The sequence below is a fragment of the Crocuta crocuta genome, unplaced genomic scaffold (genome assembly GCF_008692635.1).
Source record: "Crocuta crocuta isolate KB4526 unplaced genomic scaffold, BGI_CrCroc_1.0 scaffold248, whole genome shotgun sequence".
NCBI classification, from domain to species: Eukaryota; Metazoa; Chordata; class Mammalia; order Carnivora; family Hyaenidae; genus Crocuta; species Crocuta crocuta.
Genome location: NW_027532409.1, coordinates 4,294,694 through 4,308,271, shown reverse-complemented (window position 1 = coordinate 4,308,271; position 13,578 = coordinate 4,294,694). Strand labels below are relative to the sequence as shown.

The 13,578-nt window shown below is 50.4% G+C and overlaps 1 protein-coding gene across 4 annotated transcripts in view; it reads left to right on the top strand.

Moving 5' to 3' along the window:
* The window catches only part of ADIG (adipogenin), a 30,661-nt gene that overhangs the window by 2,888 nt on the left and 14,195 nt on the right, over window positions 1-13,578 (top strand). Inside the window, exons 2-4 of one of the 4 annotated variants that reach the window (XM_077778870.1) lie at window positions 1,267-1,389; window positions 4,850-5,002; window positions 13,371-13,452. In XM_077778870.1, coding sequence (XP_077634996.1) covers window positions 1,267-1,389; window positions 4,850-4,908 — 182 coding nt within the window. In that variant the 3' untranslated portion in view covers window positions 4,909-5,002; window positions 13,371-13,452. Of the gene's footprint in view, window positions 1-1,266; window positions 1,390-2,188; window positions 2,381-2,986; window positions 3,360-4,849; window positions 5,003-13,370; window positions 13,453-13,578 lie in introns of those variants that run through there. The other 3 variants (XM_077778871.1, XM_077778868.1, XM_077778867.1) reach the window with 3 other exon arrangements.

Genomic DNA, 13,578 nt, shown 5'->3' with positions numbered 1-13,578 from the left:
AGGAAGCTGATGTGAGTCCAGCACTACCGCTTCCTGGCTGTGAGCCTGGACATTTCACCTTTCTGAGCCATCCTCATCTGTAAAATACAAATAACTAGTTATCGCCTCTCGAAGTTGTTCACGGGATTAAATGAGAAAAATGCATGCAGAATAGTTAGCATATCTCATGTGTTTATAAAACAATCCCTATCTGTAGTGAAGAGCAGTCCCTTCAAAGCTTCCCATAACTGCCGACTTTGTTGAACACCTGATTTACACACACATTCTACTTAAGTTAACCCTCATCGTAGAAGAGGCTGTAATATGCCCATTTTACAGATGAGGAAATTGAGACTGCCTTTTCTGTCTCCTGCTGTTGGTCTGCAAGCTGAGGGCTCTCTTCAGCCTCCTTATCTGCAACCAGTGAAACATCTTACAAGTACAGTAAGAGAAAGAATCTCCCCCGTCTCCTCTCCTTTCTCCTTGACCTCACCTTCTCAAGATAAGCCATGTTTACAAGCCCATGCACCTATTTAATAACACATGTAGGTTTTCCAAAAAAAAATTGGGGAAAGGGCAGGATTGTTACTTGTTTTTCAAAAAAAGGGAGGAGATCCTACTATATATTTCTCTGAAACTTGCTTGTAATATTTCATAGACCTCCTGCAAGTTGAAAGCTACAGATCTCACTGCAATTGTCTTAACAGCTTCTGACTTGCCATTGGATGGATGGGCTAGCTCTTTATGCGGTGCAAGTGTCCTACACTTCCATCAACCAGATCTCCTGTGATGGACACACACACATACACACACACACACACACACACACAGAGAGATACACAGTTTCCAGGGTATTTTATTGCTTGTGCATGCTGCACCACAAAACAGTGCTGTAGTGGAAATCATTGCATGTATACACTCAGATATTTGTTAATAAACAGACTGGTGGACAAACGGATGGATGGGTCAATGGTTGAGTTTGTGTCTCCTCAGTGCCCCCCCCCCGGGACCACACTCAATACAGGTAGGTCATTTGCTCTCCTCTAGGGCCCTTCCCTATTAGGTAGATACAGCCACCTTCTGAGTCATAGGACAACTTTTTTGGTCCCTGGTCACCTTCAAGGTCCTTCTGAGGTCTTCTGAGATCTCCGAGCTGTCCCATAAGTCATAATTCTGCCTTGGCCCATTGGTCTCAGGGATGCCTGGGCCTGGGAGGGGGCTCATTTTGGGTCAGAGGTAGAAGACAGGATGTAACCACCCAAGAGGCCTTGTCTTCTACCTCCACAGATTCAGAGGAAAATGACTCAGATTTATGCTTTGACTGGGAGCCCTGGAAGCTTATGTTTTGCTGGGAGGGGACAATCAATAGTCAAGAGGAGGAGAAGCCCTGTGGTGAGCCTTTTCAGCCAGGTGAGACCTTTCTGGGGACTGGTGGAGGCGGGAGGCAGGTAGGGGAAGCCTCGGGTCCTACCCAAAGCCAAGGGCAGCTGCTGTGTTGGAGGTCTGTTCCCTCCACCATGCTGGAGAGATTTGTCGTCTCCGCCATGTTGGGGAACACTCTGCCTCATTCTCTTGGAGACCTGTTTTTGCCATGTTGGAGGACCAGGCTCTTCTGCCATGAAGAGTTCCTTCACAAAGATCCCCTACCCTTTACCTGTGTGACCTCACCTCCCACCACCCTCCTTTAGGGTCTTTGCACTGGCTATTTCCTCTGCCTGGAACTCTTCTCCCCCACATCCACTTGGTGCACTCCCTCATCTCTGAGGTTGAGCTCAAATGTACCCCTTAGTCTGCTCTAGATTGTCTTATGTGGTAGCACTTACCACCTTCTGACATGCTCAATGATTGATGCATCCAAATCCAGAGCACTCCCGGCAATGCCTGACACACAATGGGGGATCGATACTCGTCGAAGGAATGACATGATGATGATGATCACGATGGCTGATTCTCACTGGATACCTTAATAGCTACCAGGGCCTGTGCATAGCATTTCCCTTTCACAAGCTCATTTATGAAATCCTGTGAGGAGGCTATTATTCTTACCTCCATTTTGCAAATGAGGACTCTAAGTGGCAGTGGAGTTAAGCAATTTGCCCAAAGGAACAGGGCTCTGGCACCTGGAAACCTGGAAAGGCCTCCTCCATTTCAGTAGAGTTAAATGTCATTCCTATGCCAACGACCCTGATGCTCTCGTCTTCCTTCTCAGCTCTATTATCTGCCTGACACATTTTCATGGCTAGAATGGGAGTCTTGGTTCCCTTGGCTACCCAACAAAGCAAAACACAGCACCTGCTCTTCTGCCAGCTTCTCTCCATCTCCGTGAACAGCACCTCCATTGGTTGGTCTCATTCCTTGAACCATAGACACCTTTTCTTTTCAGCCCACATCCAGTCCATCAGTAAGTCCTAAACTCTGTCTCTCATGCATCCACTTGTCTCTGTTCCCACAGCCACCGTGGCCTACCCTGTTCCAAGTCAGCTGATGCAACGTGTCACTAATCCCCCCTGTGCCCACTGTGGGTCACAATGTGGATCCCCTGCCTGTCTGAGTAGAGAAAGGAGGTAGAGTGAGAAGCAGGAACCCTCACTTAACCTCAGTTACACTGATTCTTAACTTTTGTGGGTCATGACCTTGACAGTTGAGCGTGCTTCCCCTAGAAACACATACACATGTGCATGCGCTCAACAGTTTTGTGTTCAGGACCAGCTTCATGGGTGGTAACTTGTGTAGTCCCATGAAGTTCCATGATCAGAAGAGCCTCATGCTTGGTTTAATGTTCTGCTGCTACTTGTCTTAAAATTCTTAATTTTTGAATGAGGGGCCCCACACGTTCATTTTTTAATGAGCCCACAAATAATGTAGCCTGTCCTGTTTGTGTATAATTAGTGGGGTAAGAAAAGGAGATTTTTTGGATTCTGCTCAAGAATCCTGTCTTATTTATATAGAGTCCACTGCATTGTGTATCTGTTCCTCTCTCACTCTTTCATTCCATTGTCATCCCTAGACCCAACCTTCCATGTTTTTCCAGCCTGGTTTTCCTGGAGTCAGCAGAGTGGTCAGTGGCCAAGGTGGATGGGAGAGACTGACCGGGGAGGGAAGAAGACTGGCAAGGGAGGTGCTTCCCTGGGATCCCCGACTCGTCTCTTCCACCAATGGACACACAAAAGCCTCCAAAGGACCCAGCTCTTCGCCCACTACAGACGACCTCCCAGGATCCCCGGGGAGGAGCCCAAGTCTGTGAAGATGGGATAAGCAGGCACAAAGGGAGAAGTTGGCCAACTGAATTCAGAGGCAGTCCTAGGACAGGGCTGGGCCAGGAGGTGTGGGTCCATATTAAAGAAACAAGGAGGTTCCTGTGCTCAGGAGACCCCTAACAAGCCTGCAGGGCTGGCCGCGTCCATTCATTGAACAAGCTATGGGGCCTGGGCCTAACCCCCGGCACTGACTTCAACTGCCCTTGATCATCTCCGGGACTCCCTGACTCTCTCCCATCTGGTCAAAGGATGGGGGAATCTTGCTGCCAACTTCCTTTCTCCAATTTCAGACTCCCTCCTTAATTAGCCTTTAGGTTGATTTTAATAACAAACACTCATTTTATAAATATCTACAGAGCGTTTACCATATGCCTAGTTATGATAAAAATAGCTCACATTTCATAAGCACTTACTGTGTACTGTGCTTTTCCAGGTGTTCATAAGTTTTTAGCCCTGACAATTCTCTGAGGTAGGGTGTTTGGTTATCCCTATTTTACAGATGGGGAAAATGAGGCAAGAATGGCCAAGTCTCTTGCTCAGTCATACTGGTGGAGTTGGGGTTGAGCCCAGGCCCTGACCCCAGGGCCTGGTGGATCCAATGTGCCAATCCTTCTCCATGTTGGAGTGTGGGGGAGATGGTGGGGAGGCACGGTGTTCTGTCATTGGAAGAAATCCCCTGACCTCACACCCTCACTGGCTGCCCAGGGGCAGCAGAGTTGGTGGCAGAAGGGGACAGGCCCTCCAGGTGTCCCCTCCTCTGCCCCCCCATATCCCACCAGTCACAACGAGGCTCTTAAACTACCCAGAGGAGAGAGCAAGGAGCCTGAATTATTAGCTCGTCTAGAGTTTGGTCTCCCCAGTTCTGCCTTTTCTGCCCTGTCAGAAGGATCCATCCAAAGCACAATTTGGAACAAGTCCTTCCCCCTGCTTAAAGCCCTCTATGGCTCCCTATTGTCCTAGGGCTAAAGTCTGAGTTCCTTGTGTTGTGTAGAGAGCTGTCCTTTGGGAGCTGAGCCCCACCAAATTTGCTGGACAAGGTCTCTGTTCTTACTGACAAGGCTTCAGTAAATACCCTTGAACTCTTAAAGTGTGCTTCTATCTAGAGGATAAATTCCATGAGGAGAAATTATTGAACTTGAGATCTGTGCATTCACATTTTGCAGCTTTTGCCGGGTTGCCCCCACCATACGGTAACACCGAGGGTGTACGTTAAAGTGCCTGTTTCCCCCAGGCCTTGGCCCTACTAGGGCCAATCACACACATATTCTCTCTTTCATATATTCTCCCGCAACCCCTTACTCTGCCTCCCCCCCACCCCCAACACATACCTCTTCCTCCACACGTGCTTTGTTCTCGCTGATGAGATTTTGGCAACCCATGTTTTCCTGGGAGCTTTCCTGACCTTGAATAAACACTTTTGGTAACAAACATCCCCTGTGACTGAACATTCTCTCAGGCTCTGTCTGGCATTTTCTCCAACTGCTGCTCCGTGGAGTCCCACGCACTCCTTAGTCACCTCTGCCCCCTGCGCTGCAGGCGGTGCCCGGGGCTCAGCTTCTGTGCTGACCTAGGGAAACCAGGCGAGCCACCAAGCGCCACCTTCCTGCCCCCAGCCACTCCTGAGGAACCAGAAGATCCTCCTGAGGGCCGTTCCGCCCTTGAGGGACAGTGAACAGTGCCCAGCACTGCAGGGAGGACATCTGTCACGGTCCTGGGAGCACCTGGAGCAGAAGGCAGGGGAGACAGCACCTCGGGGCCCCTGGCAGGTAAGCAGCTCTCGATGGTACTGGGGGGGTGCTGTGGGAAGATACCCTCCGCTGGTGGGAGGCTGAGACCCCCGGGCCTTTGACGATACGAAGTGAGGCCCCCTTTTTAGTATTTTGTTCTAGAAGGCAGATTGTGTGTGTGTGTGTATGTATATGATAAACACGCCCTGTGATCCTCTAATAATAGGCTCCCCAAGAGACGTCATAGCTCAGCCATGGCCTAGTGTCCGCTGCTGTGTGCCTGTCCCCGTGCTGAGTGCCTCCCGTGAGTTGTCTTCCTTGATCCTCGTGACAACCCTGTGGGTCATAGTTCCATTTTCAGGTAAAGAATCTGAGGGTCAGAGAGGTTAAGTAACATATCCAAAGTCACACGGCCTGGAAGTGGCCCATTTTTCTGACTCTTAACTGAGATATATTTCTCAAGATCCATCGTGATATGCCAGGCTCTCCCTAGACCGGGCAATGCCACTTAATGTTGTGCTGTTGATGTTTTTAAGAAGCACAGCAGCGAGTGGGTGGGCTGGATCACAGCCTCCCCTGGGGAGGTGCTGGCAGAGGCCAGGATCTGAGTCACTGCACTGTGGCCTAACACGCCTGACCAATACTCCAGGGCTGGGACCAGGCCCAGCTGGGGCTGAGGGGTGTTGCCCGGAGTGTGGGCGCACTTCACCCTACTCCGAGTACGCACAGTTCCCCAGGAAGCTGAGGGGCGGCGCTTCCTTTCAGAACCTTGAAAGTGCAGTTTACTCCAGATTCGGGGTGCTCTCTCCTCCTCGCATTCTTTCTAGGGGTTCCCTCCGCCTAAGCAAAGTGATAACAAATTGGGTTTCGTGTTCTAAACTTCTGAACCAGAAGTTCATTCACTTAGATACTAACTTGTTTACTCATTCAAACACTTACTTATTCCTTCACTCATTTGGTTTTCCACCCATTTGCCTAATGGCTCACTGATTTATTCATGCTCTCATACATTCATATGCACAGCTATCTGTTCATCATCTATCCATCATCCATCTACCCTTCCGTCATCCATCTTTCTATCCATCCATCCATCCACCCACCCATCCAACACTTATTAAACACCTACTATGTTTTACGTACAAAGCTCCCAAGGCTCCCAAAGTACTTTCTCATCCACTTTCACTGCTACTTCACTTTCATATTGGGAAAGGGAGCCTCTGCACCAATGAGACACCCCAAATACTTGGCCTTCTGGTGGCATGGTTCCAGAATCTTCTCCTCAAAAGGACGTTGGAAAAAATGGGCATTTGGTCATCTGCACAGTCCTAGTCCCCATGTGAAAGCCAGTGACAGCCATCTGAGACTTGAGGGTCCTGAGGGCCCTTTGTCCTACGGAGCCCTTCCCATCTTTTGATGCAAGGGCCATACATAGTTCTGGGCACTGCGGCCCCCCTGGGGTATTCGTTCCAGTTATTGGGCTCCATTTCTTGCTCCCCCCAGGCCAGAGCAGGCTATGGTGACCTGTGGACTTGGGCACCATCCTTGAGTTGCTCCTTGCAATCACTGTTCTTAGTGTAAAGGCAACTATGCCCCCTGGGAGGGTCGCTGACACTCAGAGACTTAGAGGAGGGCAGGGCGGGAGGGCAGAGCGACCTGGGACAGAGATAGTGTTCTGTCCTGGCCCATAACAGATAGGGGGACACAAGCCAGGGAAACTGGCAGGAATGTCCCTTACCTGTCCCTAAATGCCCCACTTCCATGCCTTGGCGTGTGCTGAGCTCTTGCTCCTTCACACTCCAGGCAGAATGTCACTTCCCAGGGCGGCCCTTCTGGACGCCCACATGGTGCCACTCCCCTTTCCTGCTCCCTTAGCCTCCCCTCTCACCCAGGCCCTGCCCTTTTCACACCCTCAGCACAATCCTGCTTGCTTGCTTCCCTGCTTCCTGGCAGATGTCGCCATCCCCCTTTCACAGAGTAGGAAATCAAGACTTAGAGCAGGTGGGCGATCTGCTCAAAGGCACAGAGCGGGGGACCAGGCCAGGGTGAAGACCCCTGAGTCCTTGTTGCTTTTTTCTAGCCACATTAGCCAGGTACTTTATTAATTCAGTGTAACTTACAATTGGATGTGTGTGTGTGTGTGTGTGTGCGCGCACGCGCGCGCCTCTGGTGACCACGCTGAACCAGCCCCGCCCGGGAGGAGGTTGGACATTTGGAAGTGTCTGGGAGTTGGGTGTGTCACAGAGCCAGGCAGCCTTCCCAGTTTGCATTGGTAAGTGAGTCAGCCGTCAAACTGGGAGCTGCAGGGGGCCTGCCCTTCTCCCAGAAGCCCACATGAAGGGGCCCGGGGCCTCACTGTGTCCTCGGATCCTGTGGGCCCTCACTGCCAGGCAGCTGGGGAGCTATGTAGACCTGGGCTGAAGGTACAGTCATCATGGGAGGGGAGCAGAGGTTTGGGCCACTGGTGTCTCAGGGCCAGGCCTGAGGGGTAAGGGGAATACGGTGAGGACCTACTATGTGGTAAGGGTATATGTCCTCTCTGAAGAATTCTCCTCCTCTCCTACAAATGAAGAAACAGAAACTCAGAGAGGTTAAGTAAATGACCCAAGGTTACCAGCTGCCAAGTGGTGGGGGTGCATTTCAAGCCTTGGTCCAAACCCAGACCCTTCAGGGACAACACACTGCCCCAGACTCCTGCTGCTGGCCACCCGCAGGGTCACTGACACTGACATTCTAAGGGATGTGAGTGACCACGCCACCCTGCCCGAGTGACCACGCCACCCTGCCCATGTGTGCCATTTCCCCTTCCTCTGACTCTAGAGAGTATTAGGGACCCCCACGTTTATTTGGGGTTCAGAACCTTAAGCAATGGTGCCAGTTTGTTTTTTTATAGGGACATTCTTGACTAGACAGACACTAATGCTCTTTTTAGTCTATGCTGATTGTATCTTGTTTTAACTCAGCTATCTTATTATTAGTGCAGTTGAGCACCTTTTTACATGCTGATATGGAAGATCAGAGGAAGACCATTTTTTGTCTAGCACATCACGTTCTGTTAACACAGTGCATTGAACGACTTGGCCAGTTGCACACAAATATCTTGCGGAATAAGTCATGTTTACAGTCTGCCTAATCTGCTCATGCATAGCTCCGAGGTCTCTGCCATGGGTTAAGTCACCCATCTCTCCAGATATTATATTTCTCTGATCCCCCAGGTGTGCACCCCTGTATGTGAACCCAAACACCAAAGGGCCACCCACACACAGTTTAAACGCAGCCGTGGTAGAAGGTCAGCCTGACGCTCAAAGCCCGGCTTTCCCACTTACCAGCTGTGGGGCTCTAGGAAAGTTACTTAACCTCTCTGAGCCTCAGCTTCCTTTTCTGTAAAATGGATGCAGCAGCAGTTCCTGCCTTCCCTGCTATGCGGATGCAGTGAGACGGATGCGTGTGAAGGGTCTAACACAGAGCGGGGACGTGCAGGGGTGTGGTGAGCACACAGTACGTGCCAGACGTTGGCCGTCCAAGGGAACTCTCCAGGAGGGACTCAAATAGCACGGGTTTGTTTTCATGTGAGAAGTCAGTGCGGGCCTCATGACCCCTTGGGGGGGTACAAACGCCTGGGTGTGAGCCCTAAGTTCTCCACTTACCTCACCCTTCTGAGCCTGTTCCTTTCTCTGGAGTAAGTGCCTTTCCCATAGCTGCTGTTGCGGACACACGTCTTCCTGTGTCTCCACCACAGAGCTGTGTCCCCCCCCTTGTGCGGGAACCCAGGGACCAGGCGGTAGCCCTGGTGCTTCCCTCCAGGGAAGCTGACTTGCTTACAAACTGGCAAGGCGCAGGTCCCTTCTGACGGGCTCCCTGTTTCCTCTCTCCTCTCACAGGGGGGCGCGTGGGGGCACGAGGAGAAGGCTGCCATCACACTGAGGGGTTAGGTTGGGGCCCCTCACGCACAGCTCCGGGATTCTGCACACCCCTCCCATCAGGCATTGCCAGCCCCACCCAGGTCGGCCAGCAGAGGCTCACAGAACGTGAAGATGTCTCTTTCTTGGCACCTGCCAGCCCTGGGTATTTGCGAACTTTTTGGTGTTTCCCAGTCTAGTGGGTGAAAATATTTCATTGTTTTTGTTTGCGTTACCCTAATCACATCTTTTCACATGGAGTATTTACATTTTATCTTCAGCGGATGTTAATTCCTATCTGCTGCGTACTTTTTTGTCAGGTGTTTTTTGGAGGTCTTTTTTTCCCTATTGATTTCCAGGAACTCTTTCTTTATATAGACTGGATAGTAACACTTTATTATTTGTTGCAAATATCCTGTCAGGCAATCACTAGCTTTGTTTATACTGACTTTGTTATATAGGAATTTTGAATTTTGATGTCACCACCTCAGGTGTTTCTGGCTAATGGCTTCTGGATTTTATTTTGCTTGGGGAGATGTTCCCTACCACCTTTTATCTCTTCCCAGCTTTGTTCTCATCAAACCCTAATTCAGGCTCCCATCCCCCCGGGGAAGTTCCTTTGTACTTGCCAACACAATAATTTGCTCCCCTTCCTGTGAGCTCTGCATATCTCATTCCCTCCCTAATGTTCACTGACCCTTTCAAACTGAGTCCCAACATCGCCTCCTCCAGGAAGCCTCCTCTCCTCAGCCCCATCACACTCTGGTTACTCTTCTGTCCCTCTGAGGTTTTTGCCCAATCTTAGCCAGTTTGTAGGCTGTGTTGAAACACAGTTTTTCTTTTAGACATTTGTTGGAGCACTTACTATGAGCCAAACAATTTGTATGCATTGCTTGGCTTCCTCCTCAGAACCCTGTGTATACCATTATCAGCATCATCACCCCTATTTTGCAAGGGGAGCTGGAAGACTAAGGTATTTTCCCACGGTCACACATCAAGAGGACAGACCCAGACCCAGACAGTCTGTCTCCAGGGCCTGGGCCCTAAGCCACTGTGCCGAATGTCTCCTATTGCTGCTGTAACAGATGGCCACAAATTAAGTAACTTAAGCAATACAGATTTATTATCTTAGAGTTCTGGAGGCGAGAGGCCCAAGGTGGGTCTTCCTGGGCTATAATCATGTATTGGCAGGTCTATATTCCTTTCTAGAGGCTCTGGGAGAGAGCCCACTTTCCAGCTTCTAGAGGCCACCTGCCTTACTTAGCTCGTGGTCCCCTTTCACCCCCAAAGTGTGTGCAGTGGCCCTCAAGTCCTCAGGCCACCATGTCTCTGTTTTTCACTCTTCTGGCTCCCTCTTCCCCTTTTAAGGACTCTATAGTGATTATGTGGGCCACCCCGATAATCCAGGATAGTCTCCCCATCTTGAGGTGGGCTGATTAGCAACCTAAATTCCATCTGAAATCTTAATCCCCACCTTACCACGTAACAGAACATATTCACAGATTTCAAGGATCAGGACCTGGGTGTCTCTTTCATGGGGAGGGCAGTATTCTGCATATGAGAGCCAAACTTCCGGCTGCTTCTCCAGACATTAATTGCTTGCCTCCGCCCACAAGGCTCCTTCCCTGCCTCACCCCTCAGACTCCCCCTCGAGACTAAAATCCAGAGTGCCATGCCCACCCCAGGGCTTCTAATTCAGGAGTCCTTGGGCAAGGGCTGAGAACGGGCAAAGCGATTCACACATCCAAGTCTTCTTCTCGTAACTGAATCAACCAACCAGGTTTAAATTTAAGTTGGTTAAAATTAAATAAAATTAAAAATTCAGTTCCATGGTCATACTGATCACATTTCAGGTGCTTGGTAGGCACCCGTGACCAATACAATTCCGTATGTTGCCCAGCATATAAACTGATCTGATTAAGTGGCTCAGGCAGGGACAAGCTAGTGTCAGTGCCTTTGCTTAAAGGAAGGATCAAGGCAAGCCTCAAACCAGTGGGGAACTTTCAGAACCTTTCGGGCAAGCATGGCTGGGATGTGCTTGAGGGACAGCCACTAGCTCCTTCCGGGTGCCGTCACTTAGGGTTGGGGCCTCAGGATTATCATCTCTTCTTGTTTTTGAGAGAAATTGTAACTAGAGGATTAAAAATAATTTTTTTAAATTTATTTATTTTTGAGACAGTGAGCAGGGGAGGGGCAGAGAGAGTGGGAGAGAGAATCCCAAACAGGCTCCGCACCATCAGCTGCAGCCATCCAGGAACAGCTCTTCCTGTGGTGATGGGAGGTTGGAGAGGGCCAGCGCCGTCACGCAGGCGCATTTCATGCCTTGTCCTGTCTCGTGTCTGCGAACATGTCATTGGCCAGAGCATGTCATGTGCCCAAAGCCCAGGTCAATGGATGGATGGGGTTGATGGAAGGGGGATGTGTGACAGGGACGACGGCCTCAAGTAGAGGGAGGGATGATGACTTGAGAAGAATAATCCGATCTGTCCAATACGAACTTAAATGACATAGGGACAACACTAATTTTGCACATCAGTACCAAAAAGAACTGAGTTCCTACCAAAATCCTTCTCCTGCAGAACAGGGATCAAACCATGGAAATGGCAAATGTCTGTGGCTTTTCCCTTCTTGACCTCCTCCTGTGCCCTTGTTGAACCAGGAGTGGTTATGACTGGGTGTGACCTGGTACCTTTGAGCATCCAGCATTTGTCTGTCTTCATTCCACCCTGAACTAGAGACTGATGTCTGCATTCTTTCTTTCTTTTTTAAAATATTTATTTATTTTTGAGAGAGAGCGAAAGAGAGAAAGCAGGGGGAGAGGCAGACAGAGAGGGAGACACAGAATCCAAAGCAGGCTCCAGGCTCTGAGCTGTCAGCACAGAGCCTGACACAGGGCTCAAACTTACAAACTGTGAGATCATGATCTGGGCCAAAGTCAGACACCTAACCGACTGAACCACTCAGGTGCCCCATCGGCATTTTTTCAATGGGCTCTAAAACAACCCAATTCCTAAAGCATTGCCTGGTCAGTTTGAGTCCCTGAATGTTTGGAGATGACCTGAAAGACAGGGTCACATCACATGCCATACAGCCATTCCTCCCACGATGGCCACGTCTGAGGATCCACTCGTGGCCTCTGGCCCTCCTTTGCCTTCACCCCGGCTTCTTCCCAGCCCCTGGGTTCTCCACTTGGCCAATGGAACTTTGGTATTTCCCTGACAGTGAGGACTTGTGGCTCCCTGGGGGCCCCATAGAGGCTTATCTCAATCCATCTTGCTATGATACATCACTATCCATTGCTAATTATGAGGCAGAGGGAATCTTCAAAAGAGAGCAGCTAGGGGGCGCCTGGGTGGCTTAGTCGGTTGAGCGTCCGACTTTCGCTTAGGTCGTGATCTCGCGGTTCGTAGGTTCAAGCCCCGCGTCAGGCTCTGTGCTGACTGCCAGCTCAGAGCCTGGAGCCTGTTTCAGTCTGTGACTCCCTCTCTCTCTGACCCTCCCCTGCTCACGCTGTCTCTCTCTCTCCTAGAAATAAATAAAACATTAAAAAAAAAAAAAAAGAGCAGCTAGTAAGAAGCAGAGCTGGGGCTGAGTCCAGGCCGGTGGTATTCCCTCCCCAAACACTGTTGCATCTGACCAATGGGGAGAGAAAAAGAGAAGGAAAAGTCACAATTAAGAAAAAGAAGTTACCGAAAGGGCTTATTGCACAGTCGTTGAGAACAGGGGCCTTGAAGCCAGGTTCCTGGGGTCAAAGTCCAGTCCTACCATTTACGAGACCAGTAATGTTGGACAAGTTAATTTCTGTGTACCTCTGTTTTCTCATCTGTAAAATGGGATACTACTACTAATAGGCACTGTGGCAATTACATGAATTAATCCACGTAAAACAGTGATTCTTAACGCAGACAATTTTGTCCCCAGGAGACATCTGGCAACGTATGGAGACATTTTGGTTGTCACAACTGGGAGGGGTGCTTTTGGCGTCTGGTGGGTGGAGGCCAGGGATGCTGTTGGCATCCTGCGATGCACAGGATGGCCCCCAGGACACAGCTCTCTGACCTGAAGTCCAGTGCGCAGGCTGAGGACCCTGCGGCAGCGTTAGCACATGGCACGTGTCCAGGGCCTGTGGCTCCAAGGCCTGCGTTGGGCTCACTCTGTCACTGTGGCCCCATGGCCTGTGCTTGTGACCAGAGCTTCTCCTTAACTTCCTGTAGCCTCTGATATTCCTAATGAGGAGAGTGGCACAGCTATAAATAAAAATGATAATTGTTGCAATGGTTCCTGTTTCCTGTGCACATACGATAGGCCAGCTGCTCGGCCTGGCTTCTTATTTACACGTCTTGTGATGCCCACAGTGACAGCAGCTGTGATTAGTCCCACTCTGCAGGGGAAACAGAGGCTCAGGGAATTGAAGCGTCTCACCGGGGACACAAGGCATGCCTCTAACACTGGATGTGGTGCACACATCAGTGCACACATCAGTAACACTGCCCTTTTCTGTCATCTGCCAGGATCTCGTCTGAGTCAGGGCGGTGGCAGCAAGGGCACGCACTCTGAGAAGAACGTAAGGCTGCCCAAGTGCCCAAGGGCCCACCTGCCACTTTGTGAGAAGCCCCGCCCAGGCTGAGCTGGAGAGGAGGCCAGCCACACCTCCACTGGCATACTCCAGTGTGATTGGCCCTTCACCCCACCCTTCAGCCCCTGTGCCCCCCCCCCCCC